This window comes from Mytilus trossulus, chromosome 14, assembly GCF_036588685.1.
Source record: "Mytilus trossulus isolate FHL-02 chromosome 14, PNRI_Mtr1.1.1.hap1, whole genome shotgun sequence".
NCBI lineage: Eukaryota > Metazoa > Mollusca > Bivalvia > Mytilida > Mytilidae > Mytilus > Mytilus trossulus.
Genome location: NC_086386.1, coordinates 51,765,694 through 51,778,294, shown reverse-complemented (window position 1 = coordinate 51,778,294; position 12,601 = coordinate 51,765,694). Strand labels below are relative to the sequence as shown.

The window sequence follows — 12,601 nt, the reverse complement described above, 5'->3', positions numbered from 1 at the left end:
GACATGTACCATTAGGATGTCAGATTTTAGAAATAAGTTCAACTACATGTATATACTTGGGTATAATTAATTTTCATTGCAACAAATAGATGCTCAATATTTTTATTTGGTTTTTTTTCAATTGTGATGAATGGCTGTAAATAGTTATTTACACTTTGACTGATAAAATTAATGTTATTACAGGATTGTACATGTATGTGTCTCAAATATTGTTAGCTATTTTCTACTGGTATATCAGTAATTATTTGATTCTTTTATGTTGACAGTGCACATTTTCATAGTTCTTCACAAGGAACCAGCAAAATAACAAATTAACCATACTACCATGACTACTGGTGCCGTTAGAATAGTCATTTCTATTTAAATAGAAATATGCTATGGTGCTGGCTTGAATTTAGATATTGTAATCAGTGCCAACAAAACAGCCACTGTATTTTTTCAAACGTTTTTTTCTGCTTTGTAAAACATATAATATATTAAGGTGGTATGGGTGTCTTTCGCCATCTTGGATTGTAAAAAACAGAGAAGCTAAGGTCCATATTTTCTATCAAATTAGCAAAATTTGATGCAAGAATGCAGATATTTCATGTGTTTTTACATTTAAAAGATCCAATTTATAAGAATATAACTTATAAATATAAATATATGTACAAGTGTGGATTATTTTTGGTTGTTTTTAAATATTTTGAAATTGTCATTTTAAGGGGAGGTAACTCTAAAACAGTGCATTTTCTGTTGGATTGTTCATGGAATTTTCCTACTTTGTATTTTAGCCGGAAAAAACGCACGGTGACCCTATCTTTTCTTTTGATATTATCAAAGCATTGTTTGAAAGCTATATTTTTCTAATTTATTTTACAATTCTATCATTTCGTTTAGTTTCTATTCACAAAATGGTGTTTTTTCCTGTATAATCCATACAACATGTGTCATTTTGTCACGACCCGTAGCTTGAAAAAATGCACGGTGACCTATCATTTTTATAATATTTTTTAACATGTATCCATAGATACTACATTTTGGCAAAGTATGAACAAATTCTATCATTTTTATTTTAGACTCCCATACCACCTTAAGTGGTTTCATAGGTCACTTGTGACAAAATAAGTTCAAACTATTTAGTTTTCACGACATACGAAGCTAATAACCGGAAGTATTCGACTTTATTTAAGTACACTTATACCTATATTCATATAACATAAAGTTATTTCCTTACTTTGGTCCAATGATTCACAAGTATTCTATTTTTCATTTCCTTGAATTTTGTATTGTTTTTGTATTTATTTTTTTCGGCATAACATGTTAAATTATGGCATGGATATTATTACTTAAAAGCATATTCATTATTTTTACTACTGTTCATGCTAAAGGTATAATTCCTTATGGTAAAGGAATTTGTAAAAAACCAAAGAGGTATGTCATACTTTTGAGTACAAGACTGTAGAATGATCGAAGTACTATAACTGAAATCTTGATGGTTCATGGTTTAGTATCATGTGCATACGAATTATAATTTAGATATAAATTATTAACCGATGTTTATTTTTTTCTTTTAGTACATACGAGACTATGTTTTATCCTTATCAACTCTTTGGTAAAATGCAACCCTCTCAACGTCTTTGGGTGTAATTTATCATAAAGACATGTTTGTTTTTCATTAAAAAAAACCCACACACATTGGGAAAGAGGGCGGGGTGAGTCAGAAGATTTTTTTTATTAAGTTTTTCAACGATATTGATCAGATTATTTTTCTTTAGTCTACATTTACAAATAAAAAAAGTCACGCATTTGTATGCAAATTATAATTAATGTTCATTTTTGGGAGAATTTTGTTTTACGTATAAGTTATCGTTATCAACCTGCACACCGATTGTAAGTACAGAAAGACTATATGCATATGCAGTTTTTTTTAAAATGTAAGTCATGGTTTAAATTGTAACTTCTGTCTGCAATTATATTTTGTTTTGATGTATGATTATTTGAACATTTGACAGGACACTGATTTCTCGTTAGAACGGTTTCAAATTTTGTTTTGTGGATATCTTGTAATGCTTGTTATACGGTAACATTTAGACTTTGTCATTGTTGACCAGTTGTTTATAAAGACGACACTAGTTTTCCTCAACATATGTCTTCAAATTGATTATTAATAAATACTACACCGATCATGGTCTATGGATAGTCTGTGTTGATTTGGGGCCGAAATAACGAGACGTGTTTCCGTTTTTAAGTTTGGAAGAGTATCAATATGTATGAAATGAATGTTGATATCAATAATCACTGAAAATAACAAAAAGAATAAAACGATATGAATAGTAGTTTTTTTGGTATTTGTGTATGCATAAATATATTTATTGACAAGAATTATCAAATTCTTATTCAATTTTAAAGCTAAGCCGCAGTACCTGTTTAAAGTAGATTTTAACATTTAATCTCTTCATACATGTACTTCGGCTTTTAATTTTGAAATAAAATATATACTTTTCAAAAAGTATCGAAGAGCGAGAGAAAGAGGTATATGCTACAAAAGCAATTTTAGCGTTTCCATTTAATATAGTCTATAATATTATAAACTACAAAATGTACTTTGTCTTCGTTCTCTTATTTTTTTGTGAAGTCGTTGTCAGATGATTTCCGACTTTTTTAAATGTCCGTTTGCCTCTCTTTTACTGTAATGGATACTTATCTATTTCTCAGAGAATGAAGAAACATGAGATTACAAATAATGTAAAAACACATTTCAAGTACTAGAATCTCAAAAGTTTCTTGAAATGAAAGGCCTCAATTTGCCAAAAAATCAAATATTTATAACAATTTTCCAGTATAGAAGAATTTGAAATTTTGCTTAACGTTAAAACTTGTTGGATAATTCCTAACATAGTTCCTGTGATGTAAAGTCCTAGCAATATTATATTATTACAATGGTGCAGTCACTCGATAAAGAATTTTAAAAAGATCCGTTTTTGCTTTGTTTTTCTCTTTGTGCGGCACTTTAATTTCAGTTTGTTATTCATGATCATGCTTTGCTGAAGATGCTTCGGTGTTGCCGTATGCGTGAATTTTATACATAAAGGAGGAGGGGGAGCTTGGCTATGGTTTGTGTTAAAATCTATTGTGTTTTATAACTATACCAATACAATATTTATGACTAATCCATATATCTCTTAAATTCAGCGAAGAAAGAGGCATAAATGTAACAGTGCGACATTGCTGCAATAATTATTACCAAATAGATGAAAGATGTGTCAGTAAGTTTAAAGTGTACTAGGGGGAAAATACATATAAATTCACAAACATGTACTACATAAAATTATATTTATACCTTTATTTAATCAGGCATAAAACAAACGTCATCTTTCTCTAATATACTTGTAATTTCAAAGTTGTATTTCATGAATAAAAGCATGTACACGTGTCATTTAAATTAAATGCACACACCACATTTTATAAGGGAACAACAATTTAATTTGAAAGGGTGATTACATGTATGGGATTTTGTATTTCTAAGTCAGAACATTTTTATTTAGTGTTTCAACGCTATTAATCAGATTATTTGTTTTTAATATTTAACACAGCAAATGTATAAAGTATGGAGGAAATTTGAAGTCATGTCATATTTTTCAAATCTTATTAGGGAACATACTCCTCTCCCTACCCCCCCCCCCCCCCCCCCCCCCCCCAAAAAAAAAACAGTGGTCGTTCTCTAAGACATTTATTTTTGCTTGTAAGTATCCAGAAGTCCATTCCTTACTACATATCTACCATTGTTTAATTAGTTGAAGATGTTGTATTCAATCATTTCTAGCATGTAATAATTTGTGCTCTATTTAGTGTCGTGATGAGGAAAACTGTAAAAGTTTAAAACAAAATGCATTTTTAAAAGAATAGCCTTGAACATTATACGAACAAGACTTACACCCCAAGGGTGACTGGGGTATAGAAATATGGTCACTTGGTCTTCTCCTGACCGGCAGTAAAACACGTGCTGAAGTATGGCATCCGTTTGACTTTGCGGGATGTATCAAGTTCGCAGTTACGTCCGGTCAGAAGGGGGACGTTAAATCCGATGCCTCGTGTAAAGAGAGTGTCACGCTCTTTGCACGTTAAGAACCCTTGTAACAACACTTTGGGGGGTCCGTAGGTGGCCTGTTGCAAGGCAAAATTTCTGTCCATATCCAATATACCCTCATTTTCCAGTGGCAGTCCAAATTGCCCCGACCATCTTCCCAGATGGCCTCTATTGTATCAACCTACTTATTGTTTTTATTGTGAACTTGTTATCTTCCTGAATATGCATGAACTATTTACCACTGGACGTTTAGCAACCAACAATCAATCAAACAAACGAACAAGACTTTGTTTCTGACGTACATATCAAATTGAAACATTACTAATAAATAAAATTACCCTTTTATTTTTTGTTTAATTTGCTTTTATATTTTCACGACATCAATGAAAATAATATCTTTAAATTTTAATACTTCCTTCAGAATGTCCGATTGGTCATATTTCGAGAGGAGACAACTGTACAAAGTGCATGGGCGAACGATATGGTAGAAAATGCGCAGAGACATGCAGATGTAACAGCACGGAAAGGTCTCAAGACAATTTTAACATAAATTTATATGATATTAACTTAAAGTAGATCGGAAATTAAATCAAAATACATTATATATATACATTGTATATAGGTTAGGATTGAACTATATCAATTGGAAATATCCGTAAAGCAAGCTATTTTTGTTTCTGATCTTTGTTAATCAGGAAATAAGAGAGACACATACAATGTTCAAACATTATAATATATATATTTATTCTATAATAATTGAACAATACATCTGTATCACATATGTTTTATTGTTTGTACGTACTTTAGAACAGGGAGACAGTTCTGTCACGTCGCGTACGTAAGAGGGAACACTATAAATGGGGATTATACACGTTATTAACTTTGTTACTTCAGTTATTCACTATACCTGCATTTTTATTTTAAAATTGTCGATAGCAGGACAACAAATATCAATCATAATAAATCTGGCGAACCGGCTATCGGCCTTGGTGGCACATTGTATCTATGAAGACTTGTTCCATACCAGCATCAGTTGCTGTATGGCCAAATTCTAACACAATGCTACTGATATCAATACGCTCAACGGGGCCACGGTGTTGTCAAACGACTGTATCAATAGCGGTTAACACATACATTGTGAGTTTGAATACCCACGTGGCAGGTACGATCGACTCCTATTTCAATTTACAATAGTTGTCACTTTTCCTACCGATGATCACTGATTTTCTCAAGGAACTCCGGCTTCCTCTGACAATAAAAAAAATGACCGCCACGATATACGAAATACATATAAATATTGACAGCAGTCTAATTACAACAATGAGTCAATTTATCAAAACGCTCAAACTAGGACGACGATTTCGGGCACTACGGTACCTGCTTGAGTTGTTCAAGAAACACTCACCAAATAATTAGAAATGACAAAAACACAAAGCATAAAACGGATATTAATCAACAGATAAAACTGACCTACATGTATATTACATTATCTGTTGCAGGTATCCATTTGTAAACGCACGGACAATTTGTTGCATTTTAATTTTTTTCTTTTCCCATGCAGGTGTGATAATGAGAAGGGGTGCATTCCTCTAGACGCTTTTGACAGTAGTTCTACATGTAAGTGATTACGAAAAGCGTATAATGCATGAATATAGTTTAACGATAATGTCATTGCAAATAAATATACATGTAACTCCATTCAAATAAACTTCCCCACGGATTTGGATTTGAATGTTTTAAAAGCTTATAACACAGAAAAAGTAAAGATTATTACAAAAACATTAACTACTGGGTTTCCGCTCTATATGTTTGTGAGGTTCCCGTATTTCTTATGTTCGTCGTGTACAAGGCACATACATGGTAATATAGTGACATCGGCTCCTATTCTTTCATTTTCCACAATGTTTTCCATATATTTGGCTTTACGACTATGTCACATCAATTATCAATTCACCATTAAATCGGCATTGTCCATGCTGTAGGGAAAGGTAAAAATCAAAAATTAATAATAAGATTTCTAAAACATGTCCCTTTATATCGCCACTCTTTTGAAACTTTGTTCATGAATCCTCTCAGATCTGATTGATTAATTGATAGGTGTTTGATAAATGTCCAGTTGCAAATATTTCATGCATCTTCAGGACTTGACCAAATTGATACATACAATTGGGAGGTTCTCTAATAGCGGCCGACAAGTTCTGTGTGTTACTAAACTCTGCACAAACATAGCAGTCCTTTCAGAACTCGGCAGGTATCCTGTATATTTAGATTTGTTAAACAAAATATGTTTGCACTGGTAAAGGCTTGGGCAATTTCCATCTAATCTGTTGATAAATCTAGCAGTAACCAGTCAAATATCTGATGAGTCTTTTGTAGACGAAACGCGCGTATGGTGTATATACTAAATTTAGTCCTGGTATCTATGATGAGTTTCTTATACATGTAACTCATGGTATTATTCTATACTGTTTTACAGTGAAAAACTGGACATTAACCTACTATCTGCAACAAACTTAATTTAAATTGTATTTGAAAAAAAATCTTTAGAAGAACTTTCTTAAGACATGACTACCCATACAAAATAACTATTCAAAAGATCTTTGATAACTAAGCGCATATTTTAAAATTTGCTTTCAATTACGAAAGATATAAAAAAAAAAAGAGAGCAGAAGAACCGTTACACATTTTTTACTGAGGAACCCCAGTTTGAGAATGGAAAATGGGAGACATACACGAACACTAAATATTACTGCAGGATGTTTTAGAGTGCCCTCTATAAAGCCCACAACGATTAGAATTCCTACAAAATTAAATTTCAAAAGTTTTCAAATCTGAAAAAAACACATACATTTAGAAAACATCTTTTTTCTGGATAAAACAAATGCAGATTGAGTTTTTAATACAGATTTTAGTATATACCTAGAAAATAACAAATTCCCGATTAGACTGGAAAAACAGAGAAAAAAGCTAAGATAAATAAATGCAGTTATTCCTCTTTGTACTGACTTTCTCCTATTATGTACATATTTTATAATTTTTCTAAATCATATTCAATTATTAGCAATCAGTATGAATGCTCTAATGCATGTGTTGTTTGTGTGGATCCTGTATGTAATTTGTGATTTTTGTTGATACATGTATATGCTCTTTATGGGCCCTTTGATTAGGAATACAGATATTTGAGTTTGAATTTATACATGTATATAAAAGATAGAGAAAACAGAAAGAAAATCAAATCAAAGGAACAGAAAAATACATATATTGTTGCAGACAGTACGGTTACCTATAGTTGTTTATGTTTGTGTCATTTTGGTCTTTTGTGGATAGTTGTCTCATTGGAAATAATACACGTCTTCATTTTTATATATAATAAACTATTGTATCATGCCTTGTAAAAGAAGTTTGCAGTTACACAACCTGTTGACAAACACAAAATAATACACTTTACATTTTGATCGGTTGAATAACTTCATAAAAACTTTAAAACAGGGACATCATAAATAGTACATTTAGTACACCTGTGTAAATCCTCAAAACAATTCGTGAGGCATTTAACAAACAAAACATTGTTTTATAAATTAGTAATCCTTTAGACTGTAAGTTCGCGTTTAGTTATTAAGAACCTTTTGTTTCAATAAGATTACTAGTATTAGAAAAAAAATATCAATAGTATGATATAAAACCTCACCATTTATACATTCTCTTTTGAATTATAAGTTCTGTATATAATAATGTAGTTTCTAGGTAGTAAAAGTAATCATGTGTTCAATGCATTAGACCGTTGGTTTTCCCGTTTGAATGGTTTTACACTTGTAATGTTGGGGCCCTTTATAGCTTGTTGTTCGGTGTGAGCCAAGGCTCCGTGTTGAAGACCGTACATCGACCTGTAATGGTTTACTTTTTTAAATTGTTATTTGGATGGATAGCTCTCATTGGCACTCACACCACATCTTCCTGTATCTATGTTATAAAATATTGAAAATAAATACTACATGTACATGTATTTTTTTTCAGACAAGACAGTGGTAATTCCAACTGCTGGCGGTCAAACTGCAGGTACGATAACTATTTGTGTAATTGATTCAACATGTTAAATCAAACAAACTTCATGTCTGTGAACCATGTTTACACATAAAAAACAAAGAGTTTCCATTTCATATGAGAAATATAAATGCCAAACTATGTCCTTGTTACGAATTTTCTCTCTGTAGTCTCCTGTGAGATACATCTTATCATCCCTTAGAAAATTTTACAGACGCCATCACGAGTTGGTTGACCGTTATGGAATAATCGTTTCACAAATGTTATCGGATATGTTCCTTAATTACGTCGTAACTATACAATCCTCTTCTCTTTCATGAATGTGACCTACCGAATTAGTCTATTTACCGGATTTGTTATGATCTGTTATTTCATAAGCAACACGACGGTAACCACATGTGGATCAGGATGTGCTTACCCTTCCGGAGCACCTGATATCACACTTAGTTTTTAGTTTGGTTCGTGTTATTTATTCTTAAGTTTTCTTTGTTGTGTCATGTCACTGTGTACTATTGTTTGTCTGTTTGTCATTTTCATTTTTAGCCATGGCGTTGGAAGTTTATTTCTGATTTACTGAGTTTGAATGTTCCTCTGGTATCTTTCGTTCCTCTTTTATGTCTGCTGTTTTGTCAATCGAATGTAGCTTACTTCCTTACAGCATAAACACAAAAAGAGTGCAAGCATATTCAATTTGTCTTCATTACTGATTTTACAAAATGTTCATATTCCTCTTACGGAATCTGTTCTGTTCTTTTTTGTTCTGTTCTGGTTCAGAACATTCCTCCTTCAAAGGAGCACTTCGCACAAATCACGTATTAGTAAAACCTTATTTGTAAAAACTAATCTATTACTGATGAGGTGCAGGTAGCAATGTTTTTTTTATTAAATTTTGCTAAAAACAAAACAAAACCACATGTCTTGGATTGATGAAAGTATTTTGTCCTAAATGATGCATAGGAAGACTTCAGCGCTCGAGAATAAGTAAAACTCCTTCGGATCATCAATTGATTCAATAAATACTATTCAGCTATACCTGAATCATGTGATTATTGCGTATATACCACAGGCACTTGTCTAAGAAGAAAAAAATCCTATATACCTTAATATAACACTTTCCTGAGACAAGTGCCTATGTATATAGGCATTGTTTTGATTAAATCTCAACTATAATAATATAAAATCCGCTTTGAAAATTATGTCCGGCTATGAATTTTGCCATATTATAAATTACCAGATTGATATATAGACAGTTTTTTTTTTTACTTTTTTAAAATCTATAAATTTCATATTATTATAATAGATAAACAAATATATACATATATGTTTATAATTTCTAGAAAATGGTAACAGTAATGTTATTATCTTCATTGCTTGTGTTGCCGCTGGAAGCATTGTAATTGTCATCTGTGCAATACTAGTAAAGAACAGGGGAGCAGTCCGTAGACGAAAACCGATTAACATTGCCAGGGAACATGCAAAGAGGAGTAAAAAAGGACAAACATTAAAATGTAAAAATAAAAATGTGAAAGACAATAGAGAGAGCATGTATGCTGATATAAATGAGAAATACATGATTAATTTCGACGGGGAGTAGTAATAAACGTTGCAAGTTATATTTTGGCAATTAGAAGACACCTATATTATAGTTTTTCCTGTGTCTGTGTGTAGATTTGAGGAATCCAATTTTGATTTGCTTTTAAATATTTTAATTATTTTACTAATTGATTGAATATTTTTTTTTAACATAATCCGAGACTGATTCTTATCTAATAATAAACATAATACGCTATAATTCTCGAACTGTTTACACCAGTCCTATGATTGCATTGCAAGCAATATGGTTTTCTTATTTGCTTGTTTTGATGTGGCATCCTGCAAAATCCATCACGTTGGTTAAAGTTATAGATCTCCTGACTACCAAGCAGTCCTTAAATCTGTTTCCTTAAATCATCAATAATATTAGCATTAATCAAAGGGTCATTAATAAATGTTAAGATTAATTACGATTCAAGGATACATACATACATGTATATAGAAGATGTGGTATGGTTGCCAATGAGACACCTCTTGGAATTGGCTTTAAACTAGCTGTCACTAACTATGAGTCTTCTCAGATTTGTATTTAAGTGCATTTTTTTTTTATTGTTGTTCGATATGAGAAATAGATAAATACAATGGCACATCCTATATCTGTGTTTTGTTTGATGTTTTTCTAAGCATTGATCTGATGAGTTAATATATAAAAGAAGATGTGGTGTGATTCACATCCTAGTATATCACTTCTTAGACAAAATCTTGTACCTAATTATTACCTACAATATCCCTCAAGGCAAAAATTAATCGGTTTACTCTCATTTTGCAACATAAAGGTGTATAGGAAAGTATGTACTTTCCTTAGAAAGATTACTTATTTTTTGTAGATGCAATTTTTACACATTTATATATATTTATGTACTCACAATCACTGATAAATAAGAAAGAATTCTGTACATATGTAATCCTTTAAACTCAATAGGTAATATATAAAATGTATATACGTCTCAATGTCATGAAAATCACGTGCTATTATCGTACACTACTCTGCTGTCGATTTATATGTATACTTTATTATGTTTTGACCTTTTGTACACGTTCGTGTCTGAGGAAATAAAATATTTTGTCTTGTCTTTGTCTTGGTATGATTGCCAATGAGACGACTCTCCACAAGCGACAAAATGGCAATAACTAATGCCCATACATAGTCAGCAATACATGGACCCGAAATGACAAATGAAAAATAATTCAAAAGAGAAAACTAACGACCAAAACTGTGTACCAAACAGAAGTAAACGTTTGTTTATATATATAATAAAAACATATCAATATGCTACACAGCAAAGAACGACAACAACTGAATTAAAGGTTCCTGACTTGAGACAGGCACATACATACAGAATGTGAACGGGTTAAATATGTTTGAGGGATCAAAACTCCCATTGCCTTTGACAGTGAAGTAACATCATAAGAACGAGCTAAAAAAAATAATTGTTAAGGCTTTAAGTTAGCTCATCAGAAATATATAAACAAAAATCACAGAGTGGACGTGGCCGGCTACTTGTACATTCCGACATAAGATAGACGCCAAGTACTGATCGGAGAGTACTGCCTGTATGAAACAATCTGTATGGAATGTACACGGAATATAGTAGGAAAATTGCTTTGAATTCCTACCAGAAAAGAGTGATATTCCAGTCAGACAGTAGTAGGAATCCACACGGAAAATAGGCGAAAAATTTAAATTAGCAGGAATTTCTTAGTAGGAATATTGTATATTCCTACCAGGAATATGCAAATTAGCAGGAATAATTTGGTAGGAAAATAAAATTCCTACTAGAAAACCTGATAGGAATTTTTCAAAATTCCACCCAGAAAAAATATTTTCTGGTAGGAATCTAAAAATATACAAAATGTAAGTGTATATTCAAAAATACACAACTGGGTCAAAGATAAGTTTGAATCTCAACAACAAAGAACAAAGGAAATTCATGGAATCAATTCCTTTTTAAAAAAAATAGACTTTTGAAATGTTTAAGGAAACTGCATGCAATATATGCAAGCTATAGAAAGTGTTATACATAAAGTACATGTAAATCTAAATTAGTTTAAAGAACAAATAATGAGTAAGATTATACACTATTATTGAATTATTAATTGATTACTAAATACTTTTTGGCAGGCAGATAAAAAAAATTCATCTTGAATGTATAAGAATTACCTTTAGTCTTGATTATCCATATTTTCTTACATTTCTACATTATAACGTTGTGTGACCCTAGCTTGCCTTATTGTATTCCAACACAACTTTTCAATCTTTCCCCTCCAACTTTTGAATTTGTGAACTGGAACTTGCTTGCATTTAACATTGCAAAATGTGTGTCATTTGCAAACAGGAATCCAGTTCAAGATAACTTTCCAGGTAGAAAGATTTTCTGGTAGGAATGTATAAATAAATTCTGGTAGGAATCTTAAACATGTAGTAGCAAAATAAATAATCAACTCAGATTTTCAAATCAGAAAAATATCTATACAGACTTTAACAATTTCACCTAGGTAGTAGGATTTTTGAAGTAGGAATATTAAAAAATCCAGTCAGACTTTTGTTCATTTTCCATGTCCGTCTACTTTCTATATAGAATCTTTGAATCTAGGTGGATTCCTACTTCATTCCTACTAGTGTCTGGGTGGAATCCTACTACTTATTTCGTACGGGTCGTAGTTACTGACTAATTCAAAACCGCTTACAATTGATGACAAAAATCATGTATCTAAGACTAATTTATCAATCATTACACATCCAACATGCAATGGATTTAGTGTAAAGACTTCATAAACATAAACCACTTAATATTTAAATCCCCATTTAGTTTATATACGACTTCATACTTGTCCTCGTCAATATGCTTAATTGGTTAACCTACATGTAGTTTTGCACGGTCTTTTAGATACAAATTT

The 12,601-nt window shown here is 31.6% G+C and overlaps 1 protein-coding gene across 2 annotated transcripts; it reads left to right on the top strand.

Annotated features, from left to right (window-relative positions):
• Positions 1-1,251: 1,251 nt before the first annotated feature.
• LOC134696500 (uncharacterized) lies at positions 1,252-9,858 on the top strand. 2 transcript variants are annotated; one of them, XM_063558332.1, is made up of 5 exons: positions 1,259-1,413; positions 3,175-3,248; positions 5,631-5,686; positions 8,084-8,125; positions 9,448-9,858. In XM_063558332.1, the coding sequence occupies exons 2-5, from the start codon at positions 3,241-3,243 to the stop codon at positions 9,702-9,704; spliced, it is 363 nt and encodes a 120-aa protein (XP_063414402.1). In that variant the 5' UTR covers positions 1,259-1,413; positions 3,175-3,240; the 3' UTR covers positions 9,705-9,858. The 2 variants fall into 2 exon arrangements, with proteins under 2 accessions (XP_063414403.1, XP_063414402.1); XM_063558333.1 differs by lacking the exons at positions 5,631-5,686; positions 8,084-8,125; positions 9,448-9,858 and adding an exon at positions 4,491-4,773 and having other exon boundaries at positions 1,252-1,413.
• The last annotated feature ends 2,743 nt before the right edge of the window (positions 9,859-12,601 follow it).